This window comes from Diceros bicornis, chromosome 5 (genome assembly GCF_020826845.1).
Source record: "Diceros bicornis minor isolate mBicDic1 chromosome 5, mDicBic1.mat.cur, whole genome shotgun sequence".
Taxonomy (NCBI): domain Eukaryota; kingdom Metazoa; phylum Chordata; class Mammalia; order Perissodactyla; family Rhinocerotidae; genus Diceros; species Diceros bicornis.
In genome coordinates this window covers 82,684,325-82,711,681 of record NC_080744.1, presented here as the reverse complement: position 1 = coordinate 82,711,681, position 27,357 = coordinate 82,684,325, and the positions used below count along the sequence as shown (strand labels likewise).

The following is a 27,357-nucleotide window of genomic DNA, read 5'->3' as shown; positions in this document are numbered from 1 at the left end:
TCCATGCTGCACACTATGGCACCTCCCTACTCCTCCCCACCTCGGCCTGCTGTGTGCAGGCAGGCTGTGATCACACGCCAAGATGCGCACGCAGCCCAGCACCCGAGCATGAGCACAGCCTCAGTCCAAGGGATGAGGGTCACAACAAAGAGACTGGATTCCAGAGAGGACCTGCAGGGCTCAGTGCGGCCCTCCCCCACGTCCTCCCAGCAGCCCTGAACACCCAGGATTGTCTCTGAACCACTTCTCAGCCAGGATGGCGGTGGGACAGTGGGGCCTGCCTGACCCCTCACCCAGGCTACTCTGACCTCGGGCAGAGCTCAGACACAGGGCCTGTGCACCACAGGAAAGCCCATTGCAAGGCTAACTGGGCAGGAGTGGCCATTCCTGACTGTCTGGATCCTCCTCAAGCACTCGGTTCCCACAAAACCAGCACAGGATTCCCAGCCATGTGGGGGTTTAATCAGCAACAGGAAAAACCATGTAAAACTGCAAAAGCAACCGGAGTCTACTGAGTTTTAGACCCATCTACGAATTGATGACTCTCTGGGCTAAAAAGTTCATTCTCTCCTGAATGCTGCACACTGAAGACTTCCCTGGCAAGGGTCCTCACACGTGATGTGCAAGTGTTACCTGCAGAGAATATGGCTTCTTGGCCCGAGATTTATGGCTCAGTGGACATCTCTGCTCTAGTGCTTCTCCTGCAGCATTAGAATTCAGTCCTTCCAGTCAACAGACTTCGTGAAAGCTGGGACCACTCCTTACAGCCCCGTCTCTGGGACATCAGCAGTCAGCAAGCACCCAGAGGGGCTCAAGGACATTTGTGGTATAAGTATGGAGACCCAAGTGTAAGAGAAGGTGAAGAAGGGGCTTTGTCGTCTATTTAAAGTACAGATCCACCAGCGAACCTCAAGCCAAATCTGATCTCATGCCACTTGCCAAATTAATTCAGACTGAGTCTCGATGTTGAGATGCACAAGCCCGGACACTCTGTGCTCGGACCATGTAGCTTTTCCTCTATGGCTGAGCACTCCGTGCTACTGAGAGGATGGGGATTACTGGCTGCTTCGGAGGAGCCTGCTCACCTGCTTGCAGGCATCGCCAAATAGCTGAAGTGTCTTCCTGATGCTGAGTTGAAGGCCCCCAGCAGCCACGGCGCGCCCCACCCAGACGTGACCCTGCGGGTGCCCATTCAGGCCTCTGGAGCAACACAACCGAAGTGGTTTCTCTCCCACACGGAGGCCCAGCAGCGCTTTCAGGCAACTCTCAAGGGCTCAGTGACTTTCTCCTCCTCTGGGAGAAACACGAGTCCATTCTTTCATCTCCTGTAACATAAGAATGCCTCTTCCAGAACCCTTCTTCTTACCTAAGTTGTTCATCAGTAAATCCACAAGGACAACACAGACACTCCCTATGAAACCAACTTGCCTCCTTTCATTTTGTTCTTTCTGAGAACAGAGAACAATTTGCCAAGGGGGTTCTGGATGGCAAAGCAGAAATGCCACCTGAATTAAACATTTAATATCCAAGAGTAACCTTTCCATGTAAGTTTCCTTGTCACTCTATGCTGGGAACAGGAAGTACACTGCCTTTCCCATGGCAGGTGGGCTGCTTCCCAGGCATATTAAATTAATATTAAAACTCCAGTCACCTGGAGGTGGATCAACTTTAAGAATCCCACAAGTTTCTCAGAGACAAACGTTTGCCTGAGTTGAAGAGAAAACTCAGAAACAATACCTCTCCTCCCACTACCCCCAAACTACACGAACAAAACTCACACCTGTGTTCTCGGACTGTTGCTAAGCTTGCTAAGACAACACCGATTCTAGTATTAGCCTCTCTTCTGGCACCACACACTCTTATGCAAATTCAGTGGGCATCACTCCTCAGACTCCATTACTTATATTTTTGCTCTGAAGGAAGATTTTTCTTATAATAGGCTGACAAGAATACAGTGACCACACTGTTCAAAGTGGAAGGAAAGTGGGAGTCATCGGGGTGTGGCAGCCAGCCTCCAAGACCCCAGGGGGCCTCACCTGGTATTCACAGCCCACGTAATCTCCTCCCACATCAAATAGGGCTGCCCCTGTAACTCATAGGAGATGGTGGAAACTGTGGACTTCCAAGGCTCCATCTAGGCTAGGCTTCTACTCCACTGCGGGATCATTTGCTCCTGGGCAGTGCAGGCAAGCTATGGGCTTGTGGGCCAAACCTGGCCTGCTCTCTGATTTTGTAAGGCTATGAGCTAAGGATGGTTTTTATATTTGTAAATCGTTGAAAAAAAAATCGAAATAATATTTTGTGACAACATGAAAATTACGTGAAATTCAAATTTCAGTGTTGAAAAATAAAGTTTTATTGGAGCACAGCCATGCTCATTCATGTGATGTCTATGGCTGCCTTCACACTGCAACAGCAGAGCTGAGTAGCTGCAATTGCGATCGTATGGGCCCACGGAGCTGAAAATATTTACTATCTGTCTTTTTAGAGAAAAAGTTTGCTGAGCCCTTCTCTAGGAGAAGTCAGCTGCATGGGATGAGGACATTCAAGCAGTGTCATGGAGAAACTAAGGCCTCACATGGCGCTCTGCGAGGTGAGTGCTCCACCTTGGAAGTGGATCCTAGCCCCAAGTCAAGCCTTCAGAAGACTGCAGCCCTGGCTGCCAGCTAGATTGCAACCTCAGACCCAGAGCCAGAGTCATCCAGCTAAGCTGCTCCTGGATTCCTGACCCTTCAGAAACTCTGTGAGATAATAAATGCTTATTGTTGTTTTAAACTATTAGGTTTGGGTAATGTTATACTGCAATAATGGAAAAAAAAAAAAAAAAAAACTAATACAGGTGGGAAGAGGAAGAATTTCCATGTTGGGCAAGAAAAAGCACTAAGTGGCCTTTTGAGTCTCTTCCAACTTTGGGTCCTGAAGTCTAAAGAGGCTGTATTGGGAAGTTTCTCAATGAGGGATCCAGGAAACCCAGTGCCTCCCATATGCATTGCCCTCTGAGAAGTGGAGCCTTCTGTCAGTGGACACGTGCAGGTTTCCTAGTACAGGCCTATGCTCAGGTGATCAATGAGTCCCCTCCCCCCCAGCACACACACACACGCTGACACAAGGACGTTGCCTACTCTATGGCAGTCTCTGGCCCTCTTTCTTAATTCCATGCAAGCTGTCCATGGGATAGAACAGGTTTTGGCTGAACAAACATTCAGGAGCAGCAGTATAAAGAGTATAAAGCCCAGCTAATGGACTCTTGAAGCACAGGGGTGCTGCACCAAGTCCCCCAGAACCCATGGGCCCTTCAGCAGCACAGTCAGAGGCAGAGGAAGGCCCACCACCTCTACATGGAGCTTACGGATTCAGTCTTGGTAGCAACACTCAAAGTGCTTTAGAAAAAAACAAAACCTTGGTTTGTTGATAGGACAATGGTTTCTGCTTCCCAGGCTGTGGTAGTCAGATTCTAAGATGGTCCCCAAGATTCCTGCCCTTGGTGTAAACACCCTGTATAATCCCTTCACCTGAGTGTGGGTGGGACTCATGAATATGATGGGATTTCACTCCTTTATTTAGGTTTCTAATCAGTCGACTTTTGAGTTAATCAAAAGGGGGATTATCCTGGGAGGTGTGACTTAATCAGGTGAAAAAAAGGTGAAAGCAGCAGAGAGATTCTCTTGCTGGCGTTGAAGAAATAAAGTGCTCTGTTGTGAGAAGGTCTATGGAGGGGGGAATGTGGCAAGGACTGGGAGTGGCCTCAGCCTCTAGCCATCCCTGGCTGATAGCCAGCAAGAACAAAGGACCCCAGTCCTACAGCCATAAGGGGCTGAATCCTGCCAACAACCTGAAAGAGCCTGGAAGAGGGGGGTCCGTGAGCCTCAGATAATTGCAGCCCTGCTGGCATCTTGATTTCAGCCTCGTGAGACTGAGCAGAGGAGCTAGCACACCTGTGTCTGGATTCCTGACTCATGGAAAAAACTGAGAGAGGCCAAATGAGCAAAGTTTTCATGGCTGTTGGGACCAACTTCCCCGGTACCCACTTGTCAGGGTGTCTGACCCATATCCGTAAATCATCCCACCACTATGGGGCCCAGCCTGAGTCAGTGCTCACTCGAGGCTTGGTGCATGGGTGGGTGGCAGATCTGGGAGTCTTCCACATAGACACAGAGACAGCCCAACAATTCCTCTGGGATCCTTTCTGATGTGAAGCTGAACTTGTCCTGAAAAGCACTTCTGGAAAATTCCTGAATTGGTCTTGAGGTACCAGTGGTAGCCTACCTTCTACCTAGTGGGATCTAGAAGAATCTCTGAGCCCTGCCTTAATGTGCATGTCGACAGCAAGCCCACCAATTCTCACCTGTACCTGTCCTTCACCTGACAACCTAACCACATAATACCTTCACACTCTCCTCTGACTTCTTCCAGGAAAGATGAGGGCCTCAGACCTTCAACAGCTCCAATTTCCACCAACAGAGGGGCTTCTCCTAAGAATGCTGAGCAGTGAGGCCCAGGAGGCATCACGGACACTTCCCTATTATCTGACAAATCTTAGGAACTCAAAGCTGTATGGTTTTCTTTGAAAAGTGGTGTGAGGAGACAAACTTGCCAGCGCCCAAAGCTATGTGTGCCCAGGGGTGTGTCTGCAGGAAGGTCAGCTGAACCATGTTCCAAGTCCACATGGGTCACTGGACAAAGCTCCAGAGAGCATGTCACTTACATGGTTTATGAATTACAGAGAAGAATCCTGGGGGACACCACTGTGGTGGCAGTATGCTAGAACTGCCGGTGGGAAGAGGTCTGCGGTTTCCCCTGCACAGTGCATGAAGGAGTCCTGACCATAAAGCTTTGTGTCAACCAGCTGCTCTCTCAGGCCTGCCAAAGGCTGCGGAAAGCCTCGGGAATTTGGCTTAAGAGTAATCAGTGTCATGTTGTCGCCTTTTTTTTTAAAACTTTGCATGGAGAAGGCAAGTAAGGAGTGTTTTGGTCAAATATTTCACAGAGAGATTTGGCCTGAGAAACCATAGCGCCAACTGCAAATCAGAACTAAAGGATTAAGGAAGATGAGATGGAATTAAGGTACTTGCACAAAGGCACAGGTTCCTTCTGTCAGGAGAAACCTCTTCTAAATGGCTCCTGACTATCACAGTACCCACCGGGCCAGAGAGGCTGGCTCTCAGAACGACTAATCTTATGTGACCCAGGAAAGGAGTTATTGAGACGGGAAATTGCAGGGAGAGCTGCGGGGACCCAGGAAGTACGTACAACATGTCAGGGCAGTTGTCCGGCTTGTCTAGAAGGCCACCCTCCATGACGAAGCGAAGGACTTGCTCGTTGGACAAGCCCTGGTACGGCTGCTCGGCCAGCGTGGCAATCTCCCAGAGGACGACCCCAAAGGACCTACAGTGAGAAAAGAAATGTGAGGCGCTTGGAAAGGACAGACAGAACCATGCTGCCCTCTCCTTTCCGGCATTTCTCCTCCCGGGCCCTGAAAAACTGCCCTCATTGTGCAACCGAGAGCGTGTCAGACAGTGTGCCAGACACTGGGCTAAGTGTGGAATATCCATCCTCAGTAAATGCAGCCTTGGTGGCCCAGGGGAGGAAGCTCATGTGGAGGGAGTTTTCAGGGTACCTTGAACGGCTAGGAGGCATCAGTTTCTGATTTGAACCCCGGGCAAGCTGAGTTCAGGGCCCAGCTCCAGCCGTTCACTTGGCAGGGCAGTGTCTCCCAAACATGCTTTATCCCAAGAATAATAAAATGCAGATCCCCAGGCCCTGCCACAGCAGTGATTTAGTGGCCTCGAATGTGGCCTGGGACAAACAAGCTGTTCAACAAGCTCCCCAGTTTTGGAAACTTCTACCAAAGTGGCTCTCAACACTGGCTGCAGAGTGGAATCTCCTAGCGGGTTTTTAAAAACATCCTGACGCCTGGGCCCCGGAGAGCAGTTCTGATTTCACTGGTCTGGGGCTGGGGCCTGCACCTGGAGTGTCTAAAGGCTCGTCAGGGATCTTACAGGTCCAGTGGGGCCAGGGAGAAGAGCAGCCCGCCCCCAGGGAGCTGGGGAGCCACCGGCTGGGGAAGGGCTCAGTCTCACAGGTAGGGGCATTGAGGACGGCGGCCCCGGCTGGGGGCGTCATGGACTAGGAAGAATCCTCAAGCACAGAGTTTAGCTGAGGGAAAGGGGGTCGGTGGAGGGATAAAGTCAGCAGGCGGAGCAGTGAGCTATTCCGCCACACATGCAGTTTTGCCTGTCGTTTTAGAAGATCCAATTACTGGAAAACAAATTCAAATAGATCATACACATACACAGAAATTTCAGACAGATAAAGGTTAAAAAGGCAATGCTGTAATCTGCAAAATAAAGGTGGCTTCCCAGCACACATTGCTGTCTTTTTTTTTTTTTTTTTGTGAGGAAGATCAGCCCTTAGCTAACATCCGTGCTAATCCTCCTTTTTTTTGCTGAGGAAGACCTGCTCTGAGCTAACATCTATTGCCGATCCTCCTCCTTTTTTTTTCCTTCCCCAAAGCCCCAGTAGATAGTTGTATGTCATAGTTGCACATCCTTCTGCTGCATGTGGGATGCGGCCTCAGCATGGCCAGAGACGCGGTGTGTCGGTGCGCGCCCAGGATCCGAACCCGGCTGCCAGTAGAGGTGCGCGCGCCCTTAAAGCCACGGGGCCGGCCCCCACATTGCTGTCTTGTACAAATTCCCCGCCTTCTATTTGCCTTTACATTCCATTGGTGTCTGCCCATTTCCGTGGAATGAAGCCGCTGCTCAGCAGCAAGCAGCCCAAGGGGCTTCCCACTGAGGCCAGGGATGCTGGTGAAGCCCACCAAAAATCCTGGAGCAGGGCCCTTCCCACCGAGAGCTCTTGGGGTCCTGGCCTGGAGCCCAAGCCAGGAGGGCCTCTGACTCCGTATCAGAATGTTTTATTTGCTGCTTCAGCTATTTTCCATGCACAAAAGGGTTTTGTACAAATTGATACTAAGAGTAGATGTTAAACATAAATAGAATCTTAGCAATCAGAGGACTGACCCACCCAAGGCCCTTTTTAACTTCCAGCGACAAAAAAATAGTCTTTATATTGCACAAGAGACCTAGAAAAGCCAAAGACCCAGAGGCCAAAGCGTAGCGTTCAAAGGCCTGGCCAGAGGGCAGTGGGCTTCTTCGTCAGCTTCATGGTGGATCTCTGCATCCTGAAATTGGCCTGGTCACATAAGTAGCATGCCTTGGAGGCTGCAGCTCCCAACCTTCACATCTGAAATGCGGTACAGTACAAGAAATGACAAGCATGCTATTTTTACTGACTGCATGCCTGGCCTGAGAAATAATCTAAAAATGCGGTTCCCTCCCAGGTCCACTTCTCTTGCCCCCAAGCTTTCCCGGGCTGTGTCAAACAGCCAATTCTCACTGGATGGCTCCCACACTGACCCTTTCAGCCCTGACTGCTCTATTTCAAGCTCCCAGTTACTTGGCTATCCACAAACTTAACGTGTCTCAAACTGAACTGTCTTACCACCGTGTTTTTCCTCGGGCCTCACTGCAGTTGATGCCCCATCCCACCTGAGCAGTCAACCTAAGGTCGTTCTTCTCTCGGTCTCCTCAGAGTGACACCACAGCTTGCCAAGTCAGGCTTACATTTGTCCAAAGGTCTGGTCCCCTCCTTTTGTCACCCCAGCACTTCCTCAGGGCAGACTGTCCTCCTCGCTTGGCCTACGGCACTCCTCCTTTTTGGCACCAACACCTTACTCAATGCAGCTTGACCCTCTAGCTCACATGAACTTCTTAAAACACAGCTCTAGGTCATTCTCCTGTTCAGAAGCCTTGAAAGTCTTTGCAGAGCCTGCAGAATTAGTCCTAAACCCCTAACACAATATTTGCGGCCTCACTTGATTCTCTTCAACCTAACTCCCTCAAGGAAGTCCCACCAACCTCCATATGCAGCAGGCGCTTCCCTCCGCCATGGCTTCCCCAGCATTTGCACTGCCAGGAATCCGCTTCCTCACTGCTCCACTGATGACATTCCACACATTAGGGTGCCCCCACGACTCCCTGTCTTCTGGGAAGGCTTCCGTGATTCCACCCTGTCAGGGTCACTTCTTCTCCACAAGACCTCATCCCTTGAGGACAGAGACTGTGTCTCTAGTCACCCTGTTCTTGCACACACTGAACCCTATGCCTGGGCCATGCACACACGTGTGTCTTCACGATCACACACCCGAGATAACGCAGCAGGTAATAGACCCAGCTCTCTATAAACACTTTCCCCAGAACGACTCTTGTGTAATGTCAGTGTGGTCTGTCACTGAGGGCCACATAGCATTGGAGTCTGGCTGTCTGTCACAGCTCAATGTGACCAGCTAAGTCCAACTGTTTTTCTGCCCCAAAGTATGGAGGCTAAACCATCTCTACCAAACCCCAACATGCCTCCCTGGATCACTAGCTATCCCAGGAGTCATTTAAACTACAAGATACTGCAGAGCTACAGGGAATGCAGACATCCTTAAACAGACCTCACCTCAAAGATGGAACAACCAAAGCCCAGAGAAGGCCCATGGTTTGAGTCAGAGGCACTGAGAAATATGCAACACCCATGTGTTTTTCACAGCAGGTATTTTACTGTGTGGCATTGGTATTAATGCCTTCATACAAATCGAAGGCTTGAATTTTGTGGACAGATTTCATCTTTAAACATTAGACAAATGCCTTTGTGTGAAGTCTTTTCTAATTATCAGCATTGGGCTTGTTTTCCTCGAGTAAGGGACAACTTGGTGTAAGTCCCACCTCAATGCCAGTGCTGGCTGGGGTCAGCAATCAGCATTCAGTAATTACACTTCTCCCCACCAGGACGGGATCATGTCAGTGTCCCACCCACAGCAAATCGAAACCAACAGAGATATCCAGATTTCCCACTGATATTAATTAGCCACTAAAGAAGCAATAACTCTAAGAGGGTGCAACCAGTCCTAGATATTTGTGGCCATTTGGAAAGCTTCTTAGTCAAAAAATGAAGACTGCTGTAGGGCGATCCTGACTGCCCAGGAAGGGAACACATCTTTAAGCTATGGGTCCCACCTCTTAGTCCTGGGGTCCTCCACGCCTGGAGGGCACACTTGTGTCTTATAACCCAAACAGAGCCATTTGTTGGGACACAGAGCTACAAGGGAGCTGTAGAAGGAGCAAGCACAGTGCCCAAGGGTCTGGGAATAAAGTCTTGAAGGACAGCAGAAAATCTGGAGATGTTCCAACTAGACAAAAGAGACCACTTCCTGGTGACTCCAAGGCCTGCCTTATCAAAAACAGAGCAGGGTGTGCGATCCTGCTACAGAGAGAAGGGCCAATGGGGTGTCATTGAGAGGCTGACTTAACATGAGAAGGACCTGCAAAGAATAAGGATGTCTTAAGAATCAGGATAGCCTGTCCTTGTGAGGGAGGAATAAGCAGTCTCTGGAAACAGAAGCTCAACAACCAGCTGTCAGAGACACTGTGGATGGGATGGCTTCAGGGCCTGGACCTGACCTCAGAGACACCTTCCCATCCTAAGATTCTGGGGTATCTTCTACAAAGTCAAACTAAATCCTTTGCATTTCTTTCTAGATTTTAACTATTTAGGAATGATTGTTTTATGCTATTCAATACAATCTAAAATCATTTCCATTCCTGTGAGAGGGACAGCTTCAGTTTAGAGCCTGGACGGCTGAGAAACCTGTATTCTCCAACATCCTGGCCAGCCCCACCTGTGTTATCCTCAAAGGTTGTTTAAAAAAAAAAAATTTAAAGCACTGTCAGTGCCTGAACATTGAATGGAATGAACACCAAATGCCTACTCTTGTTTATATCTATTTTTTCTCGTTGGTTCATAATGTCTGTGTAGTCAAGTGGGAGGAAATTGGCACTGAACACCCTGTATCCCTTTGTTGTTGCTTGTCGCAATAGTTGCTAACCAGAATTTGGGTAAAATTAGCCTGTGAGTTATTAACAACTCTTGTTTTATTTTCCTACCCTGCCTCTGTTTTCTCTGGCTCTCGTGGTTTTCTATTTTATTGTACTGCAAGCTGACCTCAAAGCTTTTGGAGGCATGGAGCCTAGAATAAACAGATGCATGCATGGACCCAGGCCTGTTCTCTCCCCATCAAATCTGTGTCTAATAATGGTGTCAAGCACTTTGATTTGACAGTAAAGAGATAACCATCTTGGACAGGGTGATTGCAAAACAGATCCTATACTTGAGCTCAAGAAGCAATCACGCTTTGCTGGGTCATATTCAAATGCTATTTCCAATTTGCACCTGTCTTCAAAATAAGATCCAAGGCCCTTGAACTGTGAAAGGTTCAGGAGGTTAAAAAAATGATGTCAGTCACTATTTAAATAGCTCCTCTATGTGGTCATCCAGACAGTTGGAGTAAACAACTACCATTTCTGTAACATCAGCAATGGGATCTCCCAAGAGGGCAGCCAAGAAACTAGTTGATGTTCTAGAAGATAGATGTGCCAGGACCTTAGCTTGCCAAGAACCTCAGTTGTATTTCAGAACCTGACCGCCTCTCCACGATGTTGCTGAGGAATTGCAATAAACAATACTATTGAGAATCCTCTGCACTCCCTAGCTGATAAGCTTTCTGCCTCCAAGACACTTTTATTATTAAGGGAGACATTTTGCTCTCCATACCATCCCTGGGTCAATAACAATGGGTGTCCATTGAAGAGGACAGAGTAGATGGGACCAACAGGAAAACACATCAAGACCCGTAAGCTTTGGGCCTAAATAAAGCAGTGTCTGCAATCTGAAGGTTTAATTAAGTGAGGCAGCCACACACACACACACACACACACACACACACACACGCATCATATCTACTTATTGAGAAAGATAAAAAGAGAGAAGGCAGGTAGCGGGAGAAGCAGAGAGAGGTGAAGTTTTCTGGCATGTCCTGACTCCTGGTATTCTGTCTCAAGGGCTCCTAGCCACTTAGTGAGTAGCTAATGATCGAAAGAAGTGTCAGTCCTGCAAATTCTTTAGATCCCACAAATGCCCTCTGTCCTTAGCTAGCCCACAGACAACAGGAACATTTCAATGATGATGGAGTGTGGCCCACATAACACTTGGCCAAAGCTGGAAATGGGGTAACAAAGGAATAGAAAACAGAAGAAAAACAAAGCCCTCAACACTGAGCCAGTGGGACTGGTGGAGCCTGGAGGGCTCTGGGCTCATGTTACAGGAAAAGCCTTTCATACCAGACGTCAGAGTGAGTGGTGAAGACTCCATCCTTGAGGGACTCGGGAGACATCCAGCGCACAGGCAGCAGCCCCTTCCCTCCTTTCCGGTAATAGTCTGTCTCGTAGATATCTCTCGTCATGCCAAAATCTGTAAGGTGGAGAGAAGGTACGAGAGTTATGCTGTGTGAGCAGCTCTCAGAGGAAACACAGAGACATACCATCACTGCTGGAGGAAGACCCTGTACCCACGTCCAAGGGGGAAACACACTTTAAGGAGGCCAGATGTCTGCGATTTTATAAGGCAGAAACAGTAAGGGATGATTGATGAGTCACATGACAAGCAAATACCAAGAAATCTCTGCTTTTAAATCCATTTATAATTTGATTCTTTTAAAAAGTTAATTCCCTTATTGCATTTAAAATGAGAGGCAGTTTACAAATTATCAAGTCCCACAGTTTATGAAGAAAATATGTTCTGTGTAGAGCAAAGGTCATTTATATGTGGTGTTAAAGTCTGAAGAAATAAACAGGAGTTTGTTGACTCTTATTTACTTGGTAGCACTGCCCCACTGCCAGAGGAAAGAAAACAGTCTCACCGTCTAATAAGGGGAAAAATATTAAGAGTACCAATTCACGATGAAAAAAGTACACAGTAAGATGCCTAAGAGATGCTATTTACTAGGCCCCTGAAGCTATTACTCAATAATGTTTTTCAACATAATACTCCCACTCGTTTTTGAAAATATCTTCCATTTTCCAAGTCTCTAGAAGATGTCACATAATTATGTTTGATGGCAGGCTTGCTTTATAATCCTAAATTATTGCTTCTTTGTCAGATTTTGATTTTACACTCGATCATGCAAACTTTTCTTACAGGGACTCTTCTGTTCTCCTTCTCAGGAGAAAGGGCTGCTCTCTTCTTTAAAATGCTCATTCATGTCTCTAACTCTGCCACAAAGAGGTAAGGTTACAAAGCAGACATAGAGAACAAAGTTCCTTGGACGTTAACCAACATAATTTACTTGTACTATGCAAAGGGCCATCAAATTGCCTCTGGTAAAATTATGTTTGTAATCCGTGAGACACTGGGTATTGGAAAAACACTTCTGAACCCTAGTGAAGAATAAAAATGAAGTGGTAAAATCTTATCTCTGAATTAATCCAGTGACACGCAAATTAGAGGATCTGCTTTTACTTGCACAAAAATGAAAAAAAGAAATCCCAGAAAAAGAACACAAACTATTTCTTCCTTAACACAAAAGAAAAATCTCAGATTTTAGGAAGAAAAACCACTAGTACAAAGAAAATGTCATTATAAATATGGCACATGGTTAAACAGCAAATATAGTCCTTGCTGATTTGGGCTTTAAATGGCAAGTGGCACAAAAACAGCTCTGCACTGTGATGTGAGGCAGGGAGGAAAGTAGCATGAACCTGCCTTGTGCCAGAAGTGGGATGGGAAGCAGGATGCTGATGACCACAGGAACTAACATTTACTGAGGACCTGCCCCACGTCAGGCATGTGCTTGGTGCTTTCTTGCATTGAGTCCTTCCCACCATCTCATGGGTCTGTTATACTATCACCTCCATTTCAGAGATGAAGAAATTGAGGCTCCCAGAACTTGAGGCACTTGCCCCAAGTTTCTCATCTGTTAGTGGCAGAACCCAGATTTAAGCTCAGGCCTGCCCAGCTCCCCAGTGCTGGGGAAGGGGAACCGGCTGGCATCCCCGGGGGAACAACTGGAGTCCCCATGGAGAAGTGACGGGAATGGGAAGGGAAGGGAAGAGCAAGTGAGCAAGGTGCGCAAAGGAAGCCCAGATGGCGCTGGAGGGGCTCTTCCCTGGGAGCCCTGGGGCAGGAGAGCCTCTAGGGCTTCAAGGGGCACCAAACATGTGGATGCCTCAAAGGGCCAAATCCAGGGACACACTGCTGGCTCCTGAATGAGTAACTAATGACTGAGGGATGTTTGCTTTATGACACGGCTTCAGTCATCACCTCTAGCTCCTCCAAATGAAAAATAAAGACACTCACCCCTAATTTGGAAACCATTCTAGCGAGGATACTCATTGTTCACTAAAGGGCCAAAACACTTCATTCAAAATCATTGCCAAAGAAAACAAAATATTGCTCAAGGAAGATGAGCATTTCCAGAACAGACAGTTCAAGAACTAGACAAAAAGGTTAATTTAAACAGTTTTTGGATGTCAAGTCTCCCTTGCAGTTTCTCAGGATAAATATTTGGTATTTTTCTGAGTCCTCACCATCTCACAGTGGGAAGATAAGGGTCCTGGTAAGAGCAGCTGGTTACCTGAGCAGCCCTGAGATTGCATATGTTTTTATCAGGCCGATCTAAAGACCAAAGCGAAAACCAAACCTAAAGGCTGAAATGAATTGTTAACCAGTGATCTGAAATGCAAGCCAACCCCTTTTGTTGGTGTTCCAGTGGGTGGTGGCAACAAGGGGTCTAACCAGCAGGTTAGTCAGCTAAGTGAGTGTTATAACAGAGGGGTCAAGAGCTGACCAGCCTGGGTGTGAACCCTAGTAAGCAGCGATCTTCCCTCACCTGAGGGATTGCCAGCTCCCTGTCACCACTCCTGCTCTGTGCAGCGGCTTTACGATTAGGGGACCTCACTTCTTAGAAACTCCATGGATCCCTCGGGGGGACAACACTCCTTGTAAGCTAGGAAAATTGGAGGTAGTAGTTTGGACGGCAACTTTTATTCCCAAGTCAAAATCACCTGAGGACATTGTCTCGATTATTTCTGCAACCAATGCTTAGAATTGTTCTGCCAAGAAATGCCTCGAATGCCAGGAGAGGCAACTCAGGGAGTATGGCCTCCACTCATCCTTGCCCACTACGTGGAACATGCCCATGCACTCTCAGGATTGGAGCCAGCCCGGGCAGGTTTGTGACTGACTATCAACTGGAGAGAATCATATTATTCCCAAGAGCAAGACTTTGCACTCAAGGGACGTGCTGGAAAACCTCTCCACAGGCAGGCTAATGCCAACTCGGTCCCTAAAATATGTGCGAGTTTAGTTTTTGCTCAGATCTGGAAAGCTAAGGACACACCTCCAATTTTGACTGTGAAATCTTCGGCCACCATGCAGTTCCGGGCGGCAAGGTCTCTGTGGACGAACTTGTTGGCGTTGAGGTATGCCATGCCATCTGCAATCTCTCCAGCCATCTGGATCATCTTGCTTAGGCTTGGAGGTGCTAGGACTGGATTATTCTGTTGGAGACAAAGAAAAAAAAATTCATGTGAGAATTTAGGAATTTTTTTCGACCCCACATTCTTTCAGTGTTTGCAAATCCATCTTTGTTCAATCTGAGCACCACAGGTCATTCTGTAAGAAATCAGGACTTGCTCAGAAGGAACATATTATTATGGAGACCATAGCATCTGCTTTGTGGTAAAGTCATGCGCTTGCTTGCTGACCACATCACACAGAGCTGCAGAGAGAAACATCAATTAGCACAACTTGGGACCAGCATTTTCTATTTCGGGTAGGGCAAAAATTATTTAAAGTGAAACAAGCGATTTTTGACAATAGGAATTCTTGGTTACTCAAATTCCTTTTAGTTTATATGTTCCTTTTATTCCTATAATCAAAGTACAGGTAAAAGGAGGGAGAACATTACAAAGGCCACATGGAAATAAGCAAATGTGTTTCCCAAATGGACGCTGTGCTTTATTTTTCACAAAAGCATTGCTATAAGCCATTTCATCTTTTTCTTTCTCTTTGACTTTCCTCCAAAGTACAAAAATATCAAGATTAATTTTTTTCACCTTACAATGTGCATTCCTTGGATTATTTTATTTCGTGTGGGCACTGAGAAAAACAAGCACTTGACAATTAATTTAAGGCCAGCCGAAGCTTATCTTGGAGGAAGACCAGCATAAAATAGTGACAAGCAACATGGATAAGCACATCCTCTTTGCAGAGGAGGGCAACATACTGGCTTTGGATTGAAGAGCGATACACTCAAATAAGAATAAATCCATTTAGAAAAAAGTTTTATATAAAACAGGTGCCCAAGTCTCTCCATCTTAAAAAAAAGTGCAAAAACTAATAAGCACTCTATAGTTCAGATGCTAACCACCTCTTGCTTAAACTAGTACAATAGATTTTACCTTAGTTTTCCTGACTACAGAGCATCTCTTACAACACTGCAAAGCCGTCTTGTTCTGACAGGTCCCACGGGTCACCTTCCCTGGGGAACTCAAACCCTGTGGGCCTGGGAAGAGCGTGCCTACGCTTTGGGGTCAGACCGTCTGGGCTCCTGCCTGGGCTCTTCCACACAGGGACCAGGGTGAGGTCATTGCTGAGAGGATGACCTGGGATCATGCAAGGAAAGTGCCCACCAGGGCCTGGCCAAGGTCCATGCTTGGTGGATGTTGGCTTCGTTCAGTGAGGTACTAGTTTCTGCTGAAAGCTGGCTTCCAGAAGCAGTATAACAACTCTCCAAGTACTTCTGGGCTGGTTCCCTACACTCGACGTATACCTGAATGCTGAACAGTCGATCAAGACAGTCTCTGGTGATTTAAAATACTTATCACTGAGCTGTCTGGGGAAGTAACACGATGTCCCTGAGGGTAAGCCCAAACCACTACTGTCTTTACATAGGATCCTCGTTCAGACAAGATTTTTTCTCTCAGGACCTAACACTTCCTTTTAACCTTTTCAGGGCTTTGAATGTGCATGGTACACTAGGAAATCTGCAGGTGAAATGTTAAATTTATGCATAATACTGAAGTGTGGAGTATTAAATATAGGCATTCACTAGAAGTGGTCATTCATAATTAATATGAAAAACAGAATCAATAAAAAGAACCTGATTTTAAACACTGAAAGAGAAAGCTGACATTCAGTCAGTTCATGGTGCTACGCTGCCATTCTTTCAGATACTTTAGAGAGCAGAAATCTTTAATCTGCTTAGAGCTACTTAAGACATGTATACACAAGCACCCACATTTAGCAAGGTAAATGAGCAAATCTTAACTTGGGGGGAAGATGCCAAGCAGAACAGAATGAAACCGCAGGACAAGCATACACGTTTTCATACTTGATATGCGTCAGAAAGAACAAGTTTAAATCTGAGAAATCTAAAAATGAATTTTAGGTCTGAAAAGGACTTCAGTAATCATCTTGTCCAACCCTCTTATTTTACACATGAGGAAACTGAGGCCTGAAGCGGCTTCCTGAGGACTGCAGAGCCAGGACTAAGACTATATGTTCCAAGTTTTGTGCCTAAAATTGAGGATGAAGGGAGTGAGCGTTTCATACTTTTGAGAGGTGCCTTGAATGAATCTGATGAGAAATATACTGCCACGTCTCCAGTCACCTATCTGCTGAAGCTTTTCTCCGTCATGCTGGCTGTGCATTACAAAGTGAGCCAGGAAAAGGCACTAAGATCCGGGGAGCTGGGACCCAGGTCGGTTGGAGGGGAGCAGAGGCGGGTGTACTGTAAACCACCCCGCTCGGGGCCTCGGTCCACACTCGGCCTTGTGGCCCTGACAGAACCCCAAACATCATCTGCTATGAATAAACGAAGCCACATGTGAACAGGTGCTCACAACTAAGATTAAGGAACTACTACTTGGGAGATGATTAAGTTGCAAAATAAAAGAAGAAAAACAAAAGATTAAGCTCAAACAGAAAAGCTACAGAAATTCAAAAGGGTAGAGAAAGGGCAGTATTGTAGGGAATACAAGCAGACACAAAGCTTACTCACACGTAGCAAAGTCAGGGTCAAGGTGAGGACCTGACACACACCGAGGCAGCCAAATGAAAGGCAGATGCTGCTGGTATTATTTCTCAATAATTATCTACCAGTTTATTCTTAGACTCACTCACTTAAGTCATGCCTCCATATGTTAAAAAGCCGGCTTGTGGGTTCATGCTACAGAAGGGAGACACCGTGGTGACTAATGAGAAACTGCACAGGACTGCAGCAGGGTTAGAATTGGAAGCTCGGAACACAAATCGATATTTTTTACTAGACAAAGCAGAGATGGTACAGCTGAGGCGCTTATCATTCAGAAGCACAAGCAAGACACTGACTCAGGATCCAGCCTGAAACGTGGATGCAGAGCTTGAGAAGTCGAGCTTCCTCCTCTCAAGGCACAGATGGCTGACGGTGTGGGGGCAGGGCGTGTGTGTGGGGACGGAGCTTGTGAACAAGTGGACGTCTTGTGCACAGCGCTGGGTGGGAAATCACCCCGGCACAAGAATCAACTCAACCTAAAACTGCACTCTGACAAGCATGTATTGAAAGATCATCTGCCACAAACATGGCCCTGAACTATAGGCTGTGCTGAGGTGAAAAGCTGAACACAGTGGGGTGGATGGGGAATACACTCAGAGAATGAAACAAGAGTAAGTCGGCGCCTGGAGAGAAGTCAGCGGAGGAGATGGTTACTCCTGGCGGGGGTGGGGGTGAGGGGCAGGAAAGGCTGTTCAGAGAGGAAGCAGCGCTGACAGGGGTCTGTAGGTGGAAATCAAGGAGAGACTGCGGTGGAGGAGGTCACTGGAGGTGGAGGAGATGCAGTAACAAAAGAACGGAGGTGCTTAAGTGAAAGGGTATTTGAGGAATGGCAGGTGCCTCTCACAAAACAGCAAGGTCTCTCTCTTGTCAGGGAAATCCTTCATATGAAAGACCTGTCACCCAGCACGCAGCAAGAAACATTCAATGCTGAAAAGTAAACAGATTTGAAGACACAACATCTTCTGGGGGAAGGTTCTAAAGGAAAGAGAACAGATAACATGCTAAGTTGGTTAAAATCAAAACTGACCTCCATTTCTGGCCTCAGAGACCTGAGGTAACTTTTGAGATCCCCACGTGTCATCAACTCCATGATGACAAGCGTCGGCTGGCCCTGGGACACCACACCCAGCAACCGCACCTGGGAGGAATGACAGAGAGAAGGACTCAGAGGGTGAGCGTTGCCCACGACTGTTGCTCCCCCCACCGCTAGGACTGTGAGTGTGGTGCTGGGACCTGCTGGCCAGCAGCAGAGCCCAGATGAGCAGGCCACAGGGGCCCCACTGGCCAGGGTCTGCATCACATCCAGAACCTTCCCATGCACAGGTCTCTACAGGCAACAGTAAGGCAATGGGGGAACTCTATGGAAGACGGGGCAAGTCACCAAACCCACAAGCGTGGTCACTGACACCTTCTCCTGTGTCAGATTTTGGCTTTTCAGGGCTTTCTCTTACCACATGGTGACAATTGAACTCCTTCATCACTGAAGCCTCGTTGAGAAATTCAATCCTTTCGCGCATGCTTGCAGCCTCGTTCACTGTTTTAATGGCCACCCTGGTTTCAGGCTCATCTTTGACCACACCTTTGGCGACTCCTTCATACACCATCCCAAATGAGCCCTGCCCCAGCTCTCGGCTCATGGTGATCTTCTCCCGAGCGACCTCCCACTCATCAGGGACGTATACTAGGGAAGAGGAAACCAGAACTGAAGCAGGTATGGCAACGAGCCCCTGTGACAGAACGTGCTTTTGGGGGAAACTCTGGGCCAAAGAACAGAAGACTCCACTTTCTAAAGCGCACGGAGGAGAACATCAGGAGACAGGGACGTGGCTTGTTCTGAAATTTCCCACATGCTATGGATGTCAATAAGGCAACTGTGTGGTCAAATACTGGTATTTCACATCTTCAAGGATTCCTAGATAATTCAAGGATACTAACAACATTTAAGAACCAGAAAGTAGTCCAATTTGAGATGTACTGTAAGTATAAAATTCACACTGGATGTCAAAGACTTAGTACAAAAAATAATGCAAATATTTCAATAATTTTTATACTGATTACATATTAAAATCGATAATACTTGGGATAAATAAAATATATTATTAACATTTATTTCACCTGTTTATTTTTACTTTTTTTTTATGTGGCTATTAGAAAAATTTAAGGTTACACATGGGCCTGGCTTTTTATTTCCACAGGTAGCACTGCCCTAGTCTAGGCAAAGTGTCTTGGCTTCGTAGAAGACCCAGGGGCATCTAATGAGGCACAGAAGCAACTGAGCTCTGGCATCAAGGGGCATTCAGTGGTGACCAGCATGGAGGGACAGCCTGGGTCTCCCCAGGCTTTGGCCTGAGCTCCGTGAACTCAGTGCCCTCCCACCACTGGGGTGAGGGGTGGGAAGTGGGGCATGGTAACAACTGAGCCCAAATATGATTTCCTCTCCAGCCTATGCTTCTGGTCAGATTCAGTCTCATTTAAGAAAATAAATAAGCAAATAATTCTAGGCAGGAAGGAAGGAGAATGAGAGAGGGAAAGGGAGAAAGGAGGTAAGAAAGAAAGGAAAACAAAAATCAGAGGATCCCTCCCGCAACTCCGATGGGTAGAATGAAAAGTAAAATAAAATCAACCCGTTCCGTAAGCTCCACAAGAAATTTCAATTAATATCATATCCTTCTAATGCTGTGTGCTTACAACCTTGCCTGAGAGGGGAACCCCCGTCAGACTCCACCGCACACTAACTGGTAGGAAGGAGGGGGTCCTGGCTCAGAAATGCAGAAGGACTGGGAACCTGGCATGGCATCTGTGTTTGCTTTGATGCTTTCAGAAATTAACCTTGGGCCTGTGGCTGGATGTGAGAGAAGCAGTGGGCTGACAACTGTATTCCAATACCCCCAAGGCCCAAGCGATGTCTTAAAAAAACATGTCTATAAATTAGGCCCAGGAGATACTACCAATTTACACCTCTGAGGAGTGTCCAATATGTACTATATTAATCAATCTAGAGTTTTCTTTCATACACATTTTTGTATTTCATAGTACAAATGTGTTTAGGAATTTCACAAATGGAAGTCTACCCTCCATATGGCTTAGACAGTTTATAGCCCTGCAGAAGAGGCTGACGCTTGCTTAGGAGGGTAAGTATGCAAGACAACCCAGTAGATAAGACTTCACAATACCTCTCAGAAGGTATACAGAGACACTGTCTATACCCATTTATCTCTGAAAATCCAGGCTTGCTTTTAATCAGCATTAACTATGTAGCACACCATAAACCAAGGAGTTAAAACCAATCACATTCATTCCTTGGGAGGTCCTTGAAGTCAATGCTCGCAATCCTTTTCTCTAAATTCAACCCAACAGCTCTGACTTTAACCTGCAGTCCTAAGCCCTGGCAGCCAGCAGCAGTTTATGTGCACAGTGTTATCAGCACTTCCCTGTAGGGGATTTTCAGTGTACTCTGGAGAATGGTGACATGCAGATTAGCTTTTGGACAAAGAAGTTTTTTAAGCATTTTTGAACTGCAATGTCATTTTGTCGCCCCTTGAGGAAACTAGCTAGAAGGTGCTCGCCAAAAAGCCAAATAAGTTCAAATGAGGTGACAGTGTTCCTACCTGTTGTCCTGAGTGACAATAAGTTTGTTTTTTGTTGTGTTTTTAAGGAAGAATCAAGACATATTATGAAAGCATTCTGGAAAGACACAAAATTTAAATTCAAATCACCATTAGAGCCTGATATTATTGTATTAATGCTCTCTCTAAACTCCTTGGACACTTCAGAGTCAAAGCTATGAATGCCAATCTTCTGTGCTTTATTTCAAAGCAGAGCAGGTTCTCTGGAATAGTCTTATTCCACCCTTACAGAGAGGGGATGTGGCCCTGCATTTCCCCTATAAATTCCATTAAGTGTGTGATCACTCCTTACCTTACTTAATTTTTTTTAAAGCTATTATTTATACAAACAATGCACAAAAATCTTCTTGCTCTTTTTAAAGAAAAAGATCCTCTCCATAAGTAACTACTCTTTTAAGTTTGGTGTGTTTCCTTCCAAAATGTTCTCTATGCCTTATATACATACATACATACATGGGGTATAGGGGGATGTGTGTGTGTATACATATTTAATAGGCATTTAGCCTATTAAAAATACAACTTTGTGAGACCTTTATATAAACAGGAATTATGCCCTTATTCTGCACTTGATTCCCATTCAGAGGAGGCTGATTTTGATTGGCTTTATTGTGAACACAATTAGAAATTATTAAAGAAATCATAGTAAAACTCTACACATTTATGTAGTGCTCTTAAATTGTCAAGGTGTAGGTGTTTTCTTATGTTTTCTCATTTGATCAGGATAATCAATTAGGATAATCACGACTCTTTATTTCATATCTCCTGCACATCTACTTTCACTTCTCCTGAAGCAAGAAAGAGGCAAACACTTTTTCTAAACACATCCACCCAATTTCATGCACTTATTTATTCATTTGACAAATCTGGTCCAGCTCCTCCTGTGGGCCAGCTTCCCTGCCTGCCCCGAGGACAGTCCTTTTCCATGATGACTGAGCCACACTGTCAACAAGATGCCAGGGACTGTGATGTCCTGACTTCTAGACTGCCTAGTTATGTGACCCGGGCAAGTTCCTCCTCTGAACCTCATTTCCTCACCTACAGATAGATGGACACCAGAAAATCCACTTTACAGAGATGGAGGGATCAAATTGGACGGTGTTTGTAAAAGCCCCTGCAAAGTGGTACTAGGTAATGGTACTAGTATCGTTGGACCTGATGACCAATGCCACATTCTGAGTTACTTGTAAAGGTTAGGATTTAAGCACACTAGGAAGAAAAGACAGCAAAAAAGGAAAAAAAAAAAAATACCAACAACAACTGTTGAGTACAACCCAACTTTTTCAGCCATTTAACTAATGGCCCTTGTTAGTTAGTGACCAAAGGGAATGTCATTGGACCATGATGGTGTCAATCAGATGGCCCAAGTCAGGAGGACCCCAAGATAAAAAAATGCAGAGAAGCTGTAAGTAATCAAACACAATAATAACAATATGAAATTCAAGCTGAACTAGTTTAAAAGGGCTGTTTTGTCAGCTGCAGCATATCCTCTGACTAGATGTCAACAATTAAACAGCTTTTTTCATTCCAGCATAAAATTTCAAGCAATTAAATAAATTGATTACTGTGCTGGCCACATTCATCTCTGAAGCCTGTTTCTTCTTGGGGCATCCCATACAGTCCCAGAATTTTTGACATATTCAGTGAACTGCTCAAAACTTGGATTAACAAAAAGAAGTGTTGGGCCGGCCCTGTGGCCGAGTGGTTCAAGTTCCACGTGTTCTGCTTTGGCAGCCCGGGTTCGCGGGTTCAGGCGAAGGCGTAGACCTGCTCTACTCACCAGCCATGCTGTGGCGGCCACCCACATACAAAATAGAGGAAGACTGGCATAGATGTTAGCTCAGGGCTAATCTTCCTCAAGACAAAAAAAAAAAACAACAGGAGGATTGGCAACAGATGCTAGCTCAGGGTGAATCCTCCTCAGCAAAAAAAAAAAAAAAAGTGTTAATGAAGACAGATCTGAGGCAAAACGTACCTCAAAGTAATGCAAACCTCTTCCCCTAAATCAGCAACACTCCTGAAGAATGTAGCTCAGAAGCTTACCATCGGCCGCACTGAAGTATTCTGGGTTCACAGACGCATACAGCACTCCATTCCCCAGCCTGCTGTTATTTCTGTCAAAAAGGTTAAAGTGTAGGTTAAAAAATCCTATCTTCACACACTTCCGTATATACCCATATGTTCGTTACATCAGTTTCGTTTGTTGTGTTTTCATTAAGTATCAGGAGAAAGGCAGTGGGGGAACTTACTGCCACTATGGCTCTCACCTACGCTCCCCATTTAGGCTGGGAGGCCAGCAGACATTTGCTAACCTGTCTTTTGGCTTCTTCAGTGGCCTCAGATTAGAGCTTTTTAAAAAACATTTGTTTCTTTACTTCACTGGAAATTGAAAGACTTATTTGATCGAGAGCTCAAACATCATGTTTGGAAAAGCTCTGTATAAGCTTTTGTGATGGAGCGACCAGTGAGGGGATGAGCCGTACCATCCAAAAACAACTTTTTGTTGTTGTTGACTCATTAGAAAATATTCTCTTTTCCTGTGAAGAACTTTTGATTGGAAAATCACGTTTTCCAATCCATAAAATATTTCCTCAAAATCCTCCAAAAGTTTACCTTAACTCAGGTTCAAATCATTAAATCACTTAGCCACAAAACGTGGTCACTTGCTCACAAAACTGAGTCACTCACCTTTTTCTATGGAAGACGTACAACATTATAACCAACCCTCCTACTATTAACAGGACGGCAACGGGCAGAGCAATGATCAGATGGATGAAATTTTCATACGTCGCTGCAGAAACAAGGGGGAAATGATAAAATTTCACTAGCTGAACAAGCTGCTCATTTCATTTTTTAATGAAAAATGGAAGTATGGAGAAAGCTGGAAGTATGAAAAAAAATCCCTGAAAATTCCTTTACTGCCCTATCACGAACTAGGAATTCTGAAGGTAAACAGTATCAGAAATAACAGCAGAAAAACTGAATTATTTGAAAAACGGTAAGTGCAGACTGAGGAGTATACTCATTTTTATTTTTAAAGTACAATGAATTCTGAAATAACAGTTCCAATGATGGGCTCAGTAATCCTTACATGCAGTTTAATGATATTAACGGAATGCATACATTTACTAAAATAAAATGCATATTCTTATATATATAGTGCTCAAGCTGTACTGACCTTTATCTGTCTTAAGACAGGTAACAGACAATTTAAAAAAACAAAAAATAACTGGATGGCACTCCTTGCCAAAGTTGCTCTGAATTCTTCCCAAACATTAGAGTCTAGTGACAAGTCTGAGACCACAGAGCTCACTGCAGCACCTGCTCATCACTGTCACCAGCATTCATATGACAGACGCCAGGCTGGACACAGGATGCTGATCTACACCCTTGAAAATTCTGCTGGACGCAGGAAATCAATAGGTCCATAAGTAGCATAACAACTAGAAAAGTGGACTGCACATATCGCAAGGATGCAGAGAGGAAGAGAGAGGAGAAAAGGGAGTCAGGGGAAGTTTTCCAAGCGCAGAGGAATGGTTGGAAACAATACTGGAGAGAAGTCAGGGCCTGCTCCCAAGAGGCCTTGTCCAAGCTAAGCAGTTTGAACTTTATTTTGCAGATTAAAAGGAGCCAGCGAGAGCTCTCAAACCCTGCAGTGAACTGATCAGATCTGTGTATGGAGAGATGGCTGTGCCAGAGAACAGCCGGGAAGGGGCTGGCAGCGGGGAGGGGGCACTGCCATGTCTCGCAGAGTGCCAGGGGGTGGGAGGGACCTGGACACACTCTGCATTACCCAGCTCAGACCTCACGAAGAAATCACTGCTTCTTTCCTACAAATCACGAAGACTCACAGAGATGCACTGTCCTCCCCAGGGTCAGGAGGCAGCTGGTAAGCCAGGGCCCTGGGACTGGAACCCAGGCTTCCAGCACCCACAGCTCATACTTTCCCCTGAAGCAAGCACTCTGGAGGCTCTGAGCCGAGACAGTCGTGGTGGCAAAAGAGGCTGGATTCCAGAGATATTTAAGCTGCGGAATCTATGAGACTTGGGTTTGAATGAGAAATGGGTGGCTAGAGAGAAAGAAAGGTGAGGGAGGGCTGTGATGTTCCTGGCTTGGGTGGTGCACAGATTATGGGGCCACTGACTGAGCTCAGGAACAAAGGATGGAGAGAGATTTTTTGAGGGTAGCAGCTGTGATTTTGGTTTTGTGCACAAGGAGTTTGAGGTGCCCATGGGACACCGGGACACCAAGTAGATGTGTCTATGCAGAAATGAGGTTGGAACTCATTGGGGACCAAGTTAAATTTATTATAAGTCACCCATCAGTGGTTCTTTTGCCACTAAAATCTATTATTATTATTACTCTTCAAGGACTATTAAAGCTATTTTAATTTTTTTAAAGATATTTTTATTAAGTAGCTCTCAAAATGGATGCAACTTGCTGCATTTTGTAGTTCTTGAAAATACTCACAAGTTATCCTTGCCTTTGGGAAGCTGGCAGAGTTTTCTTTTTCTCCCCCTGAGGACTATTTCTTATATTTGTACCACTTATACTACTGGTCAGGTTGTACTGTGTTCTTTCTGAGTTTCACATTTCAACAGGGACATGAAGAAACAGGAACACATCCAGAGAAGAACAAAATGATTAAATGGCTAGAAAATTGGTCGACGAGACTGGGCCACAAGAAAAGGCCAAAAGACGTGAGATTATTTAGTCTGGAGAAGAAAAGTCTGAAGAGTAATTTAATAGTATTCAAGCACACGAAGGGTTCCTAAAAGGAGAGCAGTCACCAGAAAGCTTCCAAAGCTTCCATCTCCTCTGAGGATTAAATAAGAGGAAATGAGACTCTACTGCAGCAGGAGAATCTTGTCTACCAGAAGGAAAAACTTCCCGACAGCAAAGCAAGCAAGTAGATTTAATGTCCTGGTGGTATATGCCAACTTCTGCTGGAGAGATTCCATCAGAGGGGCTCTTCGGTTTTCCATTGGCATCCACACAGTTAAAAACAGGGGAGCAATGGCAGAGAGGAACATGTTGTCTCTGAAGACAAGCCAAGTTCACTGAACCCCAGAAGCCAAGGCTGCTGTTTCAAAGACCACAGCCTGATACCAGACCTCCAAACCTAGGCTCTGCTCCTAACAGACAGATGTAGAGAGAAGAGGAGAGAAAGCAAGCCACTACTCTGGAGAGGGCTCTAGAAATACTGTGAAGGGTCTAGCACAGGAATGGGTGGCACAGGCTAACCAGTAAGAGTAGTTTAAGTGGACCACATGGAGAATTCAGACTATTTTAGTTGACGGAGTTATCTGCCTAAGCATCTGTTTACTCCTAAAACCTGACCCAGGCACAGTGCCAGGCCTATAAAATGCAGCCTCAAGGTCTGCAACTCTATTCACCCCTATCCTTCTTTTGATATCTGTCACTGTAAGGATTTTCAAATAACCTGCACATCTTTGACTATTAGGCACTAACCAGGTGGACTCCTGGATTGGTTGAATCCTGAATTTAAAAACTCAGACTCCACATCAGGGCAGCAAGGATGTGGACACCAGGAGGGACCAGGGCAGTGGGAACTGTCCACTAGACCCAAAAGTAGCACCACTGAGCAAGGTAGGGCTGTTCTCTCTTGTGGGAGCAGTAAGGAACAGGGTTTTGCCAAATTTGATCCCATCATCTGAACATGAAATAATCTAAAAAAATTGGGCTTCTAATAAGAAATAGTAAAAACTCAATATGGAAATAATAAGGAATATTTATGTCACCAAATACAATACTGAATTTTCTGGGCCAAGCAAGTATAGGGTCCTTGTTGTGATTATACCTTTTACAAAATTCAATTTTAAAATCTGAAATTCTCTCATAGAAGGGCCTTCTAAGAATACCATCTTGTTGATGGTTTGAGCAAAAACTCACTCACAACACAGCCCAGTCTCTGCACGAAACAGTGAGCACTGTGTGCTTTCAATGCATGTTGGTGCTTTAAAAGTGCATCTGTATCTTACCAATGGGCAGTGAAGGAGACAATGCCTCAGCCTGAGATGCTGTCATGGAGACTTCTGCCCTGGAGCAGGCTGGACCAGATGGCCCCCAGTTTCCTGTCACCCCTTAGGATTCTAAGTCCTGAATCTGAGCGCTAACCAGCATCCCTGATGAGGCAGGAGGTGGAATGGTCAATTCAGCGCTTTGTAAAATGCTTTGGACATAAACCAAGTTGAAAGCAAAGGTCTCTTGCCACCTCCTCAAAAGAGGGGCTTGGACCCTCTCCCTGCCCATCAGATGAGGCAGGGACGCCAAGCAGAGCAATTGTCCAGCCCAAGCTCCCAGACCAGACGCTGGCAGAAGTGTGACCCTTCCGAAAGCTGGCTAACTCTGTTCCAACACAAATCAGAAAATCAGAGAGCCACGATGACCCAGGCTTCCCCAATCCTGGCCCAACCTGCTTTCAGTTTTCCCAGCTACTCCCTCACAAGTCTTACTTTTGGCTGGGACGTAGAAGAACACAGGATCAGTCCACGACCCATTTCCAGAGAGAGAGGTGGCCTGGATCCGGGCTGTATAGTTCCCGGGGTTGAGCCGGTTAAGCTTGGCCCCTCCATACTTCCTGTACTCCTGTCTGGACACACATTCCCGCTGGTCCTGGGGGACATAAAACATATGTGTCAGTTTCCCACAAACACAGGAGAAATGGGTGACTCCTGTGTCACCCACCTAACGGTGATCCTGATTTACAATAAAAGGGAAGAAACCAAGTCTTAAACA

The 27,357-nt window shown here is 45.9% G+C and overlaps 1 protein-coding gene across 1 annotated transcript in view; it reads right to left on the bottom strand.

Moving 5' to 3' along the window:
- The window catches only part of IGF1R (insulin like growth factor 1 receptor), a 291,231-nt gene that overhangs the window by 7,378 nt on the left and 256,496 nt on the right, over nucleotides 1–27,357 (bottom strand). The window contains exons 13-20 of the mRNA XM_058542364.1: nucleotides 27,075–27,234; nucleotides 23,287–23,389; nucleotides 22,642–22,712; nucleotides 18,427–18,656; nucleotides 18,003–18,113; nucleotides 14,279–14,438; nucleotides 11,223–11,352; nucleotides 5,251–5,385 (exon numbers count right to left, since the gene is read on the bottom strand). Coding sequence (XP_058398347.1) covers nucleotides 5,251–5,385; nucleotides 11,223–11,352; nucleotides 14,279–14,438; nucleotides 18,003–18,113; nucleotides 18,427–18,656; nucleotides 22,642–22,712; nucleotides 23,287–23,389; nucleotides 27,075–27,234 — 1,100 coding nt within the window. The remainder of the gene's footprint in view (nucleotides 1–5,250; nucleotides 5,386–11,222; nucleotides 11,353–14,278; nucleotides 14,439–18,002; nucleotides 18,114–18,426; nucleotides 18,657–22,641; nucleotides 22,713–23,286; nucleotides 23,390–27,074; nucleotides 27,235–27,357) is intronic.